The sequence below is a fragment of the Neurospora hispaniola genome (assembly GCF_033458365.1).
Source record: "Neurospora hispaniola strain FGSC 10403 chromosome Unknown B0T23scaffold_1, whole genome shotgun sequence".
NCBI classification, from domain to species: domain Eukaryota; kingdom Fungi; phylum Ascomycota; class Sordariomycetes; order Sordariales; family Sordariaceae; genus Neurospora; species Neurospora hispaniola.
Window position 1 is genome coordinate 2,738,296 of NW_026944406.1, and position 15,300 is coordinate 2,753,595.

At 53.0% G+C, this 15,300-nt stretch overlaps 7 protein-coding genes across 7 annotated transcripts; 4 read left to right on the plus strand and 3 right to left on the minus strand.

Annotated features, from left to right (window-relative positions):
• Positions 1-62: 62 nt before the first annotated feature.
• On the plus strand, positions 63-1,480 carry B0T23DRAFT_16192 (putative tRNA threonylcarbamoyladenosine biosynthesis protein kae-1). Its single transcript, XM_062832742.1, has one exon. The coding sequence runs from the start codon at positions 239-241 to the stop codon at positions 1,301-1,303; it is 1,065 nt and encodes a 354-aa protein (XP_062696998.1). The 5' UTR covers positions 63-238; the 3' UTR covers positions 1,304-1,480.
• Positions 1,481-3,520, minus strand: B0T23DRAFT_16180 (5'-AMP-activated protein kinase beta subunit, interation domain-containing protein). Its single transcript, XM_062832739.1, has 3 exons — positions 2,427-3,520; positions 1,775-2,348; positions 1,481-1,706 (listed from the first exon to the last, which is right to left on the minus strand). Exons 1-3 carry the CDS (start codon positions 3,248-3,250, stop codon positions 1,659-1,661), a joined length of 1,446 nt encoding a protein of 481 aa, XP_062696999.1. The 5' UTR covers positions 3,251-3,520; the 3' UTR covers positions 1,481-1,658.
• A 386-nt stretch (positions 3,521-3,906) lies between these two features.
• B0T23DRAFT_450176 (transcription elongation factor spt-4) lies at positions 3,907-5,117 on the plus strand. The gene is made up of 3 exons (XM_062841079.1): positions 3,907-4,345; positions 4,423-4,673; positions 4,764-5,117. The coding sequence occupies exons 1-3, from the start codon at positions 4,265-4,267 to the stop codon at positions 4,792-4,794; spliced, it is 363 nt and encodes a 120-aa protein (XP_062697000.1). The 5' UTR covers positions 3,907-4,264; the 3' UTR covers positions 4,795-5,117.
• B0T23DRAFT_369788 (domain of Kin17 curved DNA-binding protein-domain-containing protein) lies at positions 5,118-6,734 on the minus strand. Its single transcript, XM_062836544.1, has 2 exons — positions 5,668-6,734; positions 5,118-5,640 (listed from the first exon to the last, which is right to left on the minus strand). The coding sequence occupies exons 1-2, from the start codon at positions 6,486-6,488 to the stop codon at positions 5,289-5,291; spliced, it is 1,173 nt and encodes a 390-aa protein (XP_062697001.1). The 5' UTR covers positions 6,489-6,734; the 3' UTR covers positions 5,118-5,288.
• Positions 6,735-6,745: 11 nt separating this feature from the next.
• On the plus strand, positions 6,746-7,478 carry B0T23DRAFT_16296 (uncharacterized protein). The gene has a single exon (XM_062832757.1). It carries the CDS (start codon positions 6,792-6,794, stop codon positions 7,227-7,229), a length of 438 nt encoding a protein of 145 aa, XP_062697002.1. The 5' UTR covers positions 6,746-6,791; the 3' UTR covers positions 7,230-7,478.
• An 82-nt stretch (positions 7,479-7,560) lies between these two features.
• On the minus strand, positions 7,561-8,986 carry B0T23DRAFT_434478 (14-3-3 domain-containing protein; the record flags this gene model as incomplete). Its single annotated transcript, XM_062840496.1, has 2 exons — positions 7,561-7,999; positions 8,209-8,986. The coding sequence occupies 2 exons, from the start codon at positions 8,984-8,986 to the stop codon at positions 7,797-7,799; spliced, it is 981 nt and encodes a 326-aa protein (XP_062697003.1). The 3' UTR covers positions 7,561-7,796.
• Positions 8,987-13,777: 4,791 nt separating this feature from the next.
• B0T23DRAFT_369794 (uncharacterized protein) lies at positions 13,778-14,145 on the plus strand. The gene has a single exon (XM_062836545.1). The coding sequence runs from the start codon at positions 13,805-13,807 to the stop codon at positions 14,066-14,068; it is 264 nt and encodes an 87-aa protein (XP_062697004.1). The 5' UTR covers positions 13,778-13,804; the 3' UTR covers positions 14,069-14,145.
• The last annotated feature ends 1,155 nt before the right edge of the window (positions 14,146-15,300 follow it).

The following is a 15,300-nucleotide window of genomic DNA, read 5'->3' on the forward strand; positions in this document are numbered from 1 at the left end:
ATCTGACATCTGGCATTGGATTTGGCACTGACAACATCCATCCATCCTACCTATTCCGTACGCGACGCGACGCCTATCAACAACCAAACTGAAGGATATCAAGGTCCTCGATAAACATCCCCAACGAAATATCTATGCGAGTTATCTGATACGAAGCAACCGGCTCCCGATTCACCAAGCAACCGAAACCCTCTCCCTTTCTCCCTCGCTCTATTCAGCAAAGCCCCAACAGCCAACAATGCCCGACGCCAAAGGCCGCCGCATCGCTCTCGGATGCGAAGGCTCCGCCAACAAGCTCGGCATCGGCATCATCGCGCACGACCCCATCACTGGCGAAGCCCTTGTCCTGTCCAACGTGCGCGACACCTTCGTCTCTCCTCCCGGCACCGGTTTCCTTCCCAAGGACACAGCCCGACACCACCGTGCCTACTTTGTGCGCGTAGCCAAGAAGGCGCTCGCCTTGTCGGGGGTCTCCATCTCGGAAATCGACTGCATCTGCTACACCAAGGGACCCGGGATGGGCGGGCCCCTAACGTCGGTGGCCGTGGGCGCCCGCACACTCGCGCTGCTGTGGGGTAAAGAATTGGTGGGCGTGAACCACTGTGTCGGGCATATCGAGATGGGGCGGGCGATAACGGGGGCGTCGAACCCGGTGGTGCTGTACGTGAGCGGGGGTAATACGCAGGTGATTGCGTACGCGGAGCAGCGGTACCGTATCTTTGGCGAGACGCTGGATATTGCAGTGGGCAACTGCCTGGACCGGTTCGCGCGCACGCTGGAGATCAGCAACGACCCGGCGCCCGGGTACAATATTGAGCAGCTGGCCAAGCAAGGAGGGCGAGTCTTGTTGGACTTGCCGTATGCGGTCAAGGGAATGGATTGCTCGTTCAGCGGAATCCTGGGGCGGGCAGATGACTTGGCGGCGCAGATGAAGGCGGGCGAGCCGGGCCCCGACGGCGAACCGTTTACACCCGCAGATCTGTGCTTCAGCTTGCAGGAGACGGTATTTGCCATGCTTGTCGAGATCACCGAGCGGGCTATGGCGCACGTCGGTAGCAACCAGGTTCTTATCGTTGGCGGTGTCGGTTGCAACGAGCGGCTACAGGAGATGATGGGCGCGATGGCAGCGGAGCGAGGCGGAAGTGTCTACGCCACTGACGAACGGTTCTGCATCGACAACGGCATCATGATTGCTCATGCTGGTCTATTGGCCTACGAGACGGGCTTCCGGACGCCGCTTGATGAAAGCACATGTACACAACGCTTCAGAACCGACGAAGTCTTCGTCAAGTGGAGGGACTAATGTCAAAGAAGGAAACGAAGTTGAAGATGACCATTACGACGATACCCCCAAATCCCATAACCTTTACTCTATCCACGGCAGCCACTCTATATGCGCCTCTTGTTGTTCCTCAGTGCCTCCTTTAATGGAGCAGGATGCCCGTGGACAGCTCGCTGACAACAGTTTGCGCCCGCTTCCATAAAGTGTCCTCGTCATCGCTACAGCGTCTTATAGACATTACTTGTAGACATATCTAGAATAGGTCATACTGGGCGGTTCATAATGCACCGCTATTCTACTCATGACTTGCGCTGTTCGTCTAGTGTGGTAGCCACCAGCCAACTGGTACCCAGCTCTGACTACTAGCATTCCAAACTCAGATGCCCTCTGTCGTTGTTGGCTTGTACATGATTGTCGTCACATACTGTACAGTCCGTTAGCATTAACGACTATGTGCAAAAAGATGCGGCTACGAAATATGGGGAGACGAACCTTGTTCTTATATCTCGTCGTGGCCGACACAGCCAGAATATTATTCTTAATACTGCTAGTAGCTAGATGGTTAAGAACGGTATGGTTGGGCATGTTCAGAACGCTGTTGTCATCCTTAATCAAGGTGGCCGCGTTGAGGATGGGCTTGCCGAGGAAGCCAGGAAGCGCAGGCGGCGTTGGGAGTTTCTCGATGGCGTTGACAGCGCTTAGGTAAGGTGGACTTTCCTCGGGTGCATCGAAGTCGAGTAGATATTGCGGGATCTTGTTCTCGAACAGCTCCGCCGGAGGGACAGGTCGGTCCCTAGGTGCCTTGCTTTCCTCCGTCTCGGACGCGGAGGTTTTGGGCTCCGTAGGTTGCTGGGAATCCTTGGCGGCGCTTGCAGCAGCTGCCTGGGCAGCGGTGCGCCCCACATCATCAGGGCTGACCTCGATGTAGTTGACCAGGTTGTTGCCAAAGTCTACCGTGGTCGGCAAGTCTGGCGAGGTCTGCATCTGCCCGTCAACCAGAAAGCGAACGTGATGTGTGCCCGGCAGGATATTGATGGTAGCAGCGAATACACCCGGTCGGCCCTCACTGTTTAGCGAGTAGCGGTGTCAGCAAGGCTCCATCCATAATGGGAGCGAAAGTGGCTGGGATGTAGAAAGTACTTACACCGGGTGTAATCGTGTCTTCCTGTTCCACTGGAAAATAGTGCCTGTCACGTAAACCTTCTCGCCGCCACGGAGCCATTCGAGCCTGGTGGGGACAGTCGGTCTAGTCTTGTCCACCCGTAGCTCCTCCGTGTCTTCTTCGTCCAGAGTTGAGCTGTTACTCAAGTTGGAAGAGCGTCTGGTGAGCGCGGTGAAAGTGTCGGCATCCTCGAGTGGGACCCCAATGTCGGTCGGGGCAATGATAGGCGATCCGGGTGTGTGGACCTCTTCCTCAATCGGCAGAGGTAGTCGCGGCGGCCTGGTCAGGTACGAGACATCTTGCAGACTGCTCAGCTGCATAGCCGCAGTCTCAAAGGCATCCGATCTCTCTGATAGCGGTGATCGCACCGGCGACCTAGGTGAGCACGACGAGGCGTGGCAGGGTGCGGGCACGGCTACAGGTTTCGCGGGCTCATGGCTGTCTTCGGGTCTCGGCTGTCTTACTTCGACAGGTTTGGTAGGGGTGGCAGAGCTGGTAGGCACCGACGAGCCCGGCGAGCCGCTCTGAGAAGGTGGCATTCGCGAGTGCAGCGACTTGGGACGAGCGGTGGTTGAGGGCGGCTGGACGGCGGTGCCCTGGGCCTGGGTCAAGGAGGGCTCAGGAGGGGCAGCGACTCGCTGATTTGGGACCGGTATAGGGTGCTTGGTATCGCGCTTCACTGCTCTGGCAGAGTCATTTTGGATGGAAGCCAGCGACTGGTGCTGAGACTGCGATTGAGAGAAGGAGGAGGAGGATTGCGGATTCGGGGTCTTGGAGTCTCTGGAGGTGGAGGGGTTGTTCCCCATTTTCCCTAGCTCGATCGCTGGCGCTGATGACGGGATGGGGTCGCCGTGGTGGTCGGGTCGGTCGAACGGGGTCGTCACAGGTGCTTCGCTGCTACCGCGGTCTGCTGTTGTTACTGCTACACCTGTTCAACAATGCGTCCACCGGGTGCAATCAATTCATCTTCCACTCTCCGGGGTAATTGGCCGAGTTCGGATAGAAGGTGGTTCGACAGTCGAGGGGCTTTGCATGCTACGCCAGCGCTGGTCGTGGCTGTGGTTGTGGTTTTCGGGAATTCGAACGACGTTTGTCAGGCGTCGTGTCGTAATAGACTTGGAGCAGGCAATATCGCAGCAAACTGGAAGATATGATGATTCGAGTCGTGTCGAATCGAGGACGCGCGAAACAAGTGGAAGAAGTGGAAGTCGAGAGAATGACGGGTAGAGAGCTCAGTTCAGTTATCAGAGTATCACTGCAGCAGTTGACTGTCCTCCCTTGGGCCAAAAAGCACAGCTGCCATCCACCTGGTTGCTCGATAAGAAGCGGGCGACCACTGGCAACTGAATGGAACTCGGATGCAACGCCCCGGACTCGGCGAACAGAGTTGAACTGTGGATGAGTGAGACGGCGCCCAGCCCAAGTGCACGGCAGTGTCTCCACTGTCCACCTCCAGGCATCGGCCCCAGCTTCGGCCCCCACCTTTCCCACATTCTCTCCTGCTTCTCTAGCTCCTGGACCGTGCCCCCCCTTGCATGTCAAGATCCGACAGCCCTCCTACCCTCCTGGCCCGCCCGCTGTGAGACCTGGAGCTTGCGCTGGCGCGACGCGGCAGGCAAGAGAGGCGGCCGATCTTCTTGCCAAAGAACAACTTATCGATGTTCACATGCATTAGGTACCTCCAAAGAACATCACCCTCCTTCGTCAAGTGTCCGTTCCCAGTAATAATTCACTCGCTCAGCTATTCATAAACGAGTGAGTTATTGGTTTCCGCCCGCAAAGTTACCAGTAACATCGCCATCCCTACAACTCTACCAAAAATGTCGGAGAACTACGTCGCCCCCGGCCAGCAGCGCTACCTTCGTGCCTGCATGGTCTGCTCTATCGTCATGACCTATGCTGTAAGTCGAGCTGCCCTTCCTCGTTTCTAGCCACTCCATAGCTGACAAGTTTCTGACCTTCTTTGTTTTTGTCATAGCGCTTCCGTGACGAAGGATGCCCCAACTGCGAAGACTTCCTCCATCTCCAGGGCTCGCCGGATCAGATCGACAGCTGCACGTCGCAGGTCTTTGAAGGAATCATCACCATTGCCAACCCGCAGAAGTCGTGGGTGGCGAAGTGGCAGAGGCTGGACGGTTATGTGAAGGGTGTATACGCGACCAAGGTGTCGGGCCAGTTGCCGGATGACGTGCGCACCACGCTGGAGGATGACGGCATCCAGTATATCCCGTAAGTTTCCTGCTTACACCCGTATGGTCTGGCGAAGCAGGCTATGATCGTTGGGTTTTCGGGGCACAACCAGACACTAACTTGGAGCAGGCGCGATGGCAGTGCGACGGAAGCGGACTAGAAACTTGAAGCTGTGGTGCAAGAAGCCGAGAGGGATGGGGCGGATAAGAAAGCAGGAAAGAGAACCGACAAGTAAAAAGAAGGGACCGATAATTGATCGTCCACAGACAACCCAGGAGCGGAATGCGGAATGCCTGTTAAAGAAAAGGCAACAGGAGTTCAAGGCGTCAAGGCTGGTTTAAAGGGCGTGGTCTAGACAGCAGACAGGATAGCGGCCATTTTTGGGTTTTTGCATGATTCACCTAGGGCTATAATTACACGCTGAAGCGAATTGCAACAAACATACGAATGAGTTTATCACTACCTAACATATATATGAAAAGTTGTTCATCAGCTACGGATCCCTTTTACGAAAACCCCAATGCAATATGGTATCTTTTTTTTTAAACACTTCCCATAACACCGAAAACGCCCCTATAACATGTGCCGAAATATTGCCAAACCCGGAGATAGCATAACCTTTGACCAGTTACCCACGTGAGACTCCACAGTAGGTTAAAACTGAAAGCGTGGCTTCTTGTTGGGAAAGTTCCCACCCTTCTCCTCGCGAGCCCTCTTGCGCTCCAACTCCTCCTTCATTATCCTCTCGGCCTCGCTCATCTTCTTGGGCGGAGCAGCCATAACCTTCTTGGGAGCCCCAGCAAACGCATTCTTGAAGACGTTCTTCGGTTGGGGCTTCATGCCGAACTTCATTGATACCGGCTTAGTGGCGGGAGCAGCGGCAGCAGCAGGACTAGCAGTCGAGTCAACCGCGGGTTTGCTTTCCTCTGCCGTCGTCTTGGCAGCGGCCTCCTCGCCCTTTGAACTTGCTTCCACCTTTGCTTGCTCAGGTCTTACACCGTCCATCGTCGTCGTCGTCGTCGTCGTCGTCGTCGTCGTCGTCGTCGTCGTCGTCGAATGTGGCGTCACGGTATCCTTCTTCTCCTCCGCAGCAGCAGGAACCGATCCGTCTCCAGCACCCGGTGTTGACATCTCCGTCGCCAATGCCGAACCCTTCTCACCCTCACTCGACCCCGACCCGGGCTCCTCTTTCTTTGTTGTGGCCGATTTTCCAAAACTCAACTTAATCTTCTCCCCCTCCCTCCTCTTCAACTCCTTCCTCTCTTCTTCCTCCGCATCAAAGCTAACCCCCCTCGCCTCGGCATCCTTTTGCGCCCTCTTGATCTGCTCCCTCAAAGCCCTCTGCTCCCTCTCCTCATCCCCCTTATCCATCATCTCCTTCCTCCTGACCTTCTCCCTCCTCTCCATCGCCTCCGGAGAATCATCAATCCACGCCACAAACAATCCCTCCCCCTCCTTCTCCTCCACCCTACACACCCCTTCCCTGCCCAAAAACTTTGCAAACTCTGTGAGGGAATGCCATTTCGTCGCGTTGAGATGCACATGGTCCTTGCGCGCAATCACCTCCTGGTAGAACTTGTTGATGTGGATCTCCTTCTCGCCGTGACTGGTTTTCAGCTGCGAGATGAAATCCTTGAGGAACTGCTCGGAAAAGGTGTCTTGCACGCCCTTGAAGTTGGCGCCCGCCTCGAGCGCCTTGGCCGTGTGCGAGGGCGACTGGCAGTGCATCTTGTACCCGTTCTCGTCGCGGCAGGATTTCTCGCACAGTTGGCAGTACCAGCGGAGCCGGTTGAGGCCGCGGGATTTCATCTTGTTGGCCAGATATTTGGCGGAGCCGACTTCTGCTTTGGGCATCGTGAATGGGTATTACGGACTCGCTGCGCGCGAGTCGGGCGGGTGGGGAGGTGATTGGTGTATGTGTTTTGTTTTGTTTTCGGAGGGTGTCGCTCGGTACAGTACAGGACGATGCGGCGGATGACGGTTTGGAAGTTGCGTTGGTTATGCGACGGAGATGGTGAGTTGTGTTGGATGCCGACTCGAAGCGGAAATCGTGGTGTTTCGCTCTTCGACCTTGCGTTGTTGATGGAGAGTTGATGTTCTGGAACGGGTGAAGGTTCGAGTGCAGGCCCCGATTGCCAGCCGCCACACAGATGTTACATGCCGAATGCCAAGCATTTGGAGCGATCAGCCAACAACCCTAACCCAGACCTGCTTCCCGTTTGGTCGAGGATCACCCCTTTTCGCTTTGTTTACACAAAGGAATCTGATTCCCAACGGGGTATTTTTGATGCTATGGATGACACTGTGCCTCGGAAATTGTGTTTCGGCCGCTTACGGAGAGGTCTGCCATACAACGGACTTGGTCTGCGCTTTGATAGAGTATATGCCCGGCTTGCTCGGGGTTTACACTCTTCTGTACTCTTCGACGACGTCTTTTTTCTTTTTTCCTCTTTTTTTATTGGTTTTCTCTCGGACACTCCGGTTGACCAGGATCGTAATCCCCACTTTCACCTTTATGCAACAGGCATTTCTGGTTATCAATTGGTGCTATGCTTATCGTTCACTCTCTCGATTACAATGACTCGCAATGACTGAGTTTTCTCGCACATTCGCACCTTCTTACGACCATGCTTCTTCATTTCTTGTAACGGATCCATCATCTGTCGACGATCTTTCAGCAGTATTTACACAGTTACAGTTGTGTTGACAGCGAACTACAGCTGACATGAGTATCCAAAAACAGCCACCCATCAAACCGAGATTTCCCGCATCCACCCAAAAGCAAAAAGACATCAAACGCAAAAAGCCACAAAAAAAAAGACACCATCGGTCGAAACGGACGCGTTTGGGTATCAAATTGTCAAAAACAAAAGAACGCAATGAGTATATACAAGAAAAACCAGAACATGATTGAACTGTGAGTGAAATGACATATTAATGTCGTTGTATAAAGACCAAAGGCGATCGCTCTGTAACTCCAAAAAACCGCCAGATAGAAGAAAAGTTGCACTCAAACTCTCATGTCGAAAACGGCGTGGTTTCTGATTCTCGGACAATGGTTATATGTCCCGTGTGATATAGAATGCCGTGGGTCCAATAAAGCGTATTAATCGGTATGGATAACAACAAAAGGCTGATATACGTAGTATATAGGCGATGATGTCATAATGCAAGATCGGCATCCGGGATTCGAAGTTGTTCGTGCTGCTCGGTGACTGACGCATTGAGCCAGGTTTCTGGAAGGTTCAGTCTGTTGGCATATCCCTGCGATGGGACGGTGCTTGATCGCGCCTGGCTCCCGTGGTGATGAGCATCCTCAACGGCTTTCTCTCTGACATCTGGACTTGGGTCCTCCTTCCAGAGCGCTGCCGACAGGGTGGAAAGTAACCAATGCCGAGTTCTCTCGTTCATATCATCCCTGGCGGAGCTGTGACTGGTGCCTGGGCTTCTATTTGTTCGATCCTGGGTGTCCCCTGCGAGCCAGAATTCGATGTTCCGTGACCCTTGCTTCGAAGAGTATTATTCGACCCCAAACCGCGCTTCATCATTTTTCCGAGCACTGTGACGAGCTCACACGCGTCGTTAAACATGTCGTTGTCGATGCCTTCCGTGGCCTCATACACCTCCGAGATGGTTTCCTTTGCGAGTCTTCGGCTAGCCTCGGCATCGTGAACGCATTCGTATAGGAAGGCTGCGTATTCTGTCTTGACCGAAAGCCGTAGCGAATGTGATCCCCAAAGGTGCTGTTCCGCGAGCTGGATAGCTTCCTTGAAGCATTGCTGGGCCAGTGGTAGGTAGTCCCCGGGCTTCATGAGGAAGGCTGTTGGTGATTGCGGACCAAAACCTGGGGGTGGGCCAACGGGCCCCCCCTCAGATATCGACCTTGAAGCACCGTGATCGTATGTGTCATTGCCTTTTGCTACCCTTTTCCCCTTGTCGCTGGCATTCGCTACACTGCTTGTTGACTGGCCTTCCGGGGTGTTGGTTCCTATCGTCGTAACAGGTGGAGTGTTGTGAAACAAGACGATAATGTGATAGAATGAAGCTAGCAGCTTGTATGCTAGGATTTTGAGTTCGACATTCTTCTTTAGCGTTGCCGATGGCAGGACATATTGATCGAGCAGCAGTAACCCCTCCCGTGACAACCAGACGATGTGAAGATGAAGGTCTAATGGAGGATTTCCTGAGCTTCCGTCTTGTCGGCGCTGTTTTCGTGCGGTGATGAGCTGACTCGAGAGGTTTATCGAAAGTCCTAGAATCTTGAACAAGACAGAGGAAAGCAGGGGGTTTTCACTCTCGACTAGCCGGGCGAGCTTGCCAAGAAACTTTTGGTCGATCTCCGAGGAAGCCATGAAGTCAAGCGTTCGCAATCGATTCAACTGATCCTTTCCCTATAATGAATCTATGCACCAAAAGTAATGAATCCAGCAGTCAAACTGACAGGAGTCGAATCGTGTCCGAAAATGAAAATGGTGGTGAACTCGTGCTGTTTGTCGACGAGTTGTCCGTTCGCTACCTCGGGGAGGCAAATTGGTCCAATGAAGATGATAAGTTAAACGAGAGACTGCCGAGATAAATTCGATTCGTGTGTTGCGTCAGTGGTGAATCCTTTGTTGGCCCCGGCACAAAATCTTGCATGGGGAAAGTTGGTGTATGAGCGCTGAGATGAATGAAGCACTTGGCTCAAGAGTTTCGGCGGAAGACTGTCAATCAAATATGTATAGTATTCGTGAAGCTGAAACTGGGCACTGTAGCTTTGTTTAGAACTCATCAACCTTGGCATGCTTCACGAGTTGACTGGACGAAAACTCACCAATATCACACAGAAGAGCAAATTGTACTAGGTCGGAGGGAGGCCACCAAGATAGCAATCTGCCCACCAAAACGGGCCAATCAGGAACTTGATGGCGGCAATGGTGTTAGTAAAGGAGTGAGGCGTCGGTGTGAGGGTAAGAAAAAGGTTGAGGCTCAAGAATGGAGACGGAGGAGGGCTTTGCGAGTCTGGGGCAGGGCATGGCGACGGTATTGGGTCTTTTTCAAGGAGATGTTTACCAATTGATGTGGCGCGCGCAGTCGTCGTCGCAATCAGGTCGCAAACGCCGTCGCGAATAAGCCGGAGGGCCAGTAGTCACTGGTACCTGTTAGCCCCGGGTTGCTGCAGGGGAAGCCAGAGGTCGACCGGGACCCCTTTGCTTTCTTCTAAGAGACGCACAAGGCGGTGTGAACGGACCACCTGCTGGATTTTGATAATGCGCAGCGCAAAACTTGCAAAGTCTCCAGCAGAGAGGAAGCGATCAGGTTGAAGCCCCAGCAGACGCAGCAAAGCAGCGCCGAAAACAGGCTAACCACGAGCTAGGTAAAGCAGGTCCTGGTTGATGCAGTGCTCTTGCAAGGTACCCAGTACATGCCTCTCCAGCTGTTCCTGGCAGTCCTGGCCAGCCTGTAGTGTAGGTAGCCTTGAAGGTGGGCCCCCACAAGACCCTGCGACGTCAGACGCCCTGTGCCATTTTGGGTTTTGGCTCCGTCGACGTCCACAGGCAGAGAAAGCCGACCTGGGTTGGGGGGTTCGGTTGGGCGGCGGTAAGGCTAACGTCAGTGGACAGCAGTCGACCTAGGATGAAGCAACAGCCGCGGGCGCGGTACCCAATGCTACTGTGATATGACATGAGATGAAAAGCAGATAGCCGCACTGCTGCCCTGGAGGGGGGGGACAGCGCTTTGCTAGACGATGTACACACGGACAATTGCGAAGCTCGAGACAAGGGCGACTTTTTTGAAGCTCGAATTGAGCTAACAAGACGGGCGAGCCGGTAACCAACATGGAGATTCAGGCTTGATCGGAGCTGTTGTCCTGTTGCGGCGTACAGAGAGGTACCGTACGGGGTGCTGCGATGCCGCTACGACTGCGATGCCGGTGTGAGCCAACCAGGCCAACCGAACAATATTGCAGCCTGCAGCGACACTTTGATGGGCAACACTGGACGAAGATTCTGTGCATGAACGAGCGCGTTGCGGCATGCAAGTTAACTACTGGGACCCCCGCTGTTTAGCGGCACAATCAAAGCTTTCAAGCCACGGGAATCCAGGATCCAGGGGGGGGAAAGAAGTGAGACCTCGAAGACCAATACGCAACTAGTCTCCTCCTCCACGGAGATTGAAGGCGGCTGGCTCGAAAAAGCAAGGCAGCTCTCGATGAGCCAAGTGACTTCCAGAAGGCAAAGTCGGAATGCGAGAGTGACGGCGGTCTATGTCATGCAGAAGCAGTTGGCGAGCGACGATAGGTCGGCGTTGGAGTGTATGGAACGAAGAAGTCGTCGAAGGCAGCGGAAGTTGCCCGCAGATGAATGGGGTCTGCAGGATGAGTTGTCCACCGCAATCGTCTGGGTCGGCGCATGATGCCCTGCGTGCGTCTTGATGCCCCAGTGCGGTCGGGGCCCGGTTGGGCAGCCCACTTGGGTCACCTTACTCGGCGGAGTTTAGCCCCAGTTCACATTCCGTCAGGGCAAGACACACACCACCGAAGTCCAATGCAGGGCAGCGACATTGATTGCGTCAAGATGGAGTCAGGAAATGCCAGATTGATGGGTGCCCGTTAGTTGTGTTGATGGAAGCAGATGGTGCGGAAAGCCGTGTTTGAGATAGGCGTGCGTGGAAGCCAAAGTGGATGTGATGTGTGAGGTTGAAGTTCCTTGCCGAGATCTGATCGACGATTCCGGGCGTTGAAGGGAACCCAAGCACAGGGAAACCTAACGGAAAGATAACAACACCGAGAACTAGTGTAAAAGTGAGTGGAACTGCCCTGCCCGGCCTGGCACCGAACTGAAGTGTGGAAGAGGTGCGCACGGGGCGCTAAAACATCCCGTACGACATGCCTTGCCGTCGTACGTTACGGCAACTAGCGTAACAACCGAATGCCTTCCTTCTTACTGTACGCCTTGCTTACTTCTCGACAGTACGGTCCTGAAAATGCCCGCTGTCGGAATACTTTCCAAGGTAAATTACATACCAGAACACCTATTTTGAGCATGGTGCACCCGACGGGAACTTGGGTTGGGTCGAAGCTGAAATTCCAAAACAGCTGGGGCGCCGAAAGCCGGCAAGCGAAATATCAGGATACAACAAGCGCCAGCATACCGGGGTACAAACCACAAAGAGCATCTTGTCCCTTCGAAAACCCTTTTTTCTCATTCACATCACAACAGCCGGACGGCCTGATCCATCATTCGATGCCCCATCGGACCGAGAACGCACAAACCGCAGAAAAGGGGGACTCTTTGTATTCCGCCATCCTCGTGGCCGCTGCTTGGATGCCACGAGCACCACGAAGCTGCAATGGAACTTGTCGCCATGTCGCACCCGCACGCTCTGTGTTCTGTCTATCCTTCGGACCCATTCGTTATGTGATGTTGGTTCTTAGGAGACGCAGTCAAGTCTCACTCTGTGCTCCGAGTCCGTGCTACTCCCTCTACCTTCTCTAATTCCCGAAAGTCAAGATTCAGCCACAAGCAACGGCGCAAGACTTCGGCAGTTGCAATTGGTGCCAGCACACGGGAATGTTCCAAATATTAATACCTATCTGCCATCATCCGCTGCGGCTGCGGGAAAACCGACAGCAGGAAGCATCTCGAGGCTAGCTGCCGGTAGTTTCAGCCAAGTTTGATTTCTCCTGCATCACATTAGCCTCCGCGCATTGACATTGTACACCATGCTGAATGTTAACCAGATCAAACGACGCTCGATAAGTATGGTATCCATCATCGGTGGGAGTCGTCAAACCAAGTCAACACCTCGGCTCCCTTCCCCTATATGGACGATTAGGGGCCATGGTTGAGGCTCTATCCCCAAGTTTGGGGCGTCCAAGTCCAACTCCGCCAAGCATCTCCAAATTGACAACCTACTGCTATCAATTTGACATGTCAATCTGGCTACCAACGTTCAACGCCTGGTCCATGCCAGGGCGTTAGGCTTTGTCTGCAAGTCTGTCTATGTGGCTGCCTAGTTGCATGCCTACACTACACCCGATGTGCACATCTGCCAAGAATCAATGCCTAGATACAAATGCAGCCCTATCTATTCACCATATGTAGTTCCTCTTGGTGGAAGCTGTTTCCACCTGTCCGAAACATCAGTCTTTCAAACACTCGGCATTTGGAAACATTTGAACGCTGTTTGTCGGTTTCAGGAATGGCTCTGAAGAGAGGAAAAGAGTGCTTGACTTGGGGTGGTGGTCGCAATTCAAGCCGAATTAATTAGCCCAAAAGTATGTCTGTCCATTCTGACCTTCTTTTTCGCGGTCAATGAGTCAGATCTACACGATGTCGGAAGACTTGCCGAGTCGTGTACGGGCGAGAAGCTGGTAGTAGATGTCTGCACGAGTGCGGCTCAGCTTAGACTGGCGATACCGGGATCGCTCAGCCTCCTGGAAACAATCCTAACTCTCCAATATATATAATCGCACGACCGGCCAGATACTTGGCCTTGCGCGACTAACAACGGTCTGTCCAACATCTCAGCTCTGTACAGGCGTGACAGATTGTCGCCACTCTCTCCAGCTTCCACAATTTAGAAAACATCTCTCATTGTATTGGCGGCGAGGGTAATGTATATTCTCTATCACTGTTCATGAAACACTACGAGAGCGGAGTTGCCGAATCACGGCAGTACCGAAACTCCTTATATTTAAACTAGTCTAGCCGCACTGTTCTTGGGCGGTCTAGTCTCCATCGATATCGTCATCCTAACTTCATCTCTCACGGACTTATACTAGACCAACGACCCTAGACAAAACATTCTACCTCGATCAGACAAGCCACAACCACTTAACCGTCAACAGCCAACAACACCACTTACTCACGATATCATTATACAACCTACCGTCTCCAGCATCTCACAATTGAGAGACCCGTCGCCAGTCATCATATCTCTCAAAATCCAACTCAGTGTCAAGCCACCCATTTCAAAAGTCAACAACACTCCTGCTTACCGCGTCATTCGCACCCCCAAATCCCGACCTTCTCAAAGCCTAGCGGGATCAAAATAATTCATCATATCTCTCACCAGGCCCCCTAGGTTCTATACACTTGCCCTCGGTATCAAAGCAACCATCATCATAAGGTCAAAGAAGAAAAAGAGAAGAAGAAAAAGGGAAAAAAAAAAAAAAAAAAAGGGCAATGTGCCAATACTACGCCCACGTCTTCACCTGCAAACACGTCTCCCTCACCTTTGCCCGCTTCTGTCCCTCCGCCAGCATGATCCAGACCCGGTGCGGTGAGCGACAGATCTGGCAGACGATCCGAATGGCCGAGTCTTGTGAGGAGTGTAAAGATGGTGGTGGTGGTGGTGGTGGTGGTGGTGGTAATAGTGGCTGGATTGAAGACGGCAGTGGGAGTGTTGGTGGTCATGCGGCTGATACGACGACAGGGTGTAGGAAATGAAGTGAAGTGAAGTGGATGTCGACGTTCTGAGGTTGTGTCTCAAAGGAAGAGAGAGAGAGAGACAGAGAGACAGAGAGAAAGGGAGGGAAGGGGGGGGATCGGAAGTGCGGTGTCGCTGCTACTGCTGCTGCTGCTGGTGATTGGTATTTACGATGACTCCGAGTGACCGAAGGGGGGCGAGTTTGGTCCCGCAGGTCGGGACCTGTTATTTCTTGTCTGAGTATTTGAGGACCTGCTGTTTCTTGTTATCCCGGGACATATTGCTCCATGTCATGAAGCATGGGAGCGATGCAAGCGTCACGGAGATGCATATATAAAGTCGGAGTTCCGGGGAGGCTTCAGAATCAAGGTCTGTTGGGGCATATACATGTTTTTGAGGCGAGTGTCTGTAAAACGTGATAGTAGGCTTGGATTGATCGTTTCCCGTTGGGGAGGGGCGAAGAGGTTTTCTGTCAGTTTCCGCAACTCTGCTGAACAAAACGTTGGATAACCAATAGAATTTCTGTTTCATTCTTCTCTGATTGGGGGTGTTTTACCGTGGATTACTAGGTTATAGACTGTCCATTTTCGGGATTCTTAAAGTTTGTCATTACCTATCTGTTTCCTATTTCGTTGTCTTGCTTACAAGAGATTCGTTACAGCCTTCAAACCAACAGAACAGCTAATCCACTAGAGTATTTGAAAGCATCAACCAAACAAAAGAAAGAAGAGGAAGGAATATCCTCGGGATCATGGGCATGCTGTTCTGGCTGACCAGGGCTAACATCGTGTTCCTCAGCCCCAGCAGCAATTCTCGTCTACTTTGTAGTACATGTCGGACTCCACCTTGGATCATTCAAGTTCAATTTCTCGGATCCTGGTACATGTTTGCAGGAAGTGGAGGAGAAATAGCGTCTTTGCATCGCTTCAGAATCTGATGTGGCAGCCGGAGTGGTAGCTATGGGGGCATAGGACATCGTGTGCGTCTTCTGTCAAAGCAGCTTCTGACCCTGTGCCCGCCTGTTGTTGCTGGTTGGGGGGATCACACGGTGGTAACCACATATCGTCCCCAGGCTCTTGGTGGGGACATCATATGTGCTCCTCAATTATAGGATTACCATTGGAGCTATGGCTATCGGGATCGGTGATGTTTTGGTCAAGGTTGGGTTGACTCGTTGAGAGTGAGGAACATTCAGCTTCTTCCGCTACTCAGGTGTCCAGAAAAGTCAGTACAGGTTGATTCAAGAAACAGG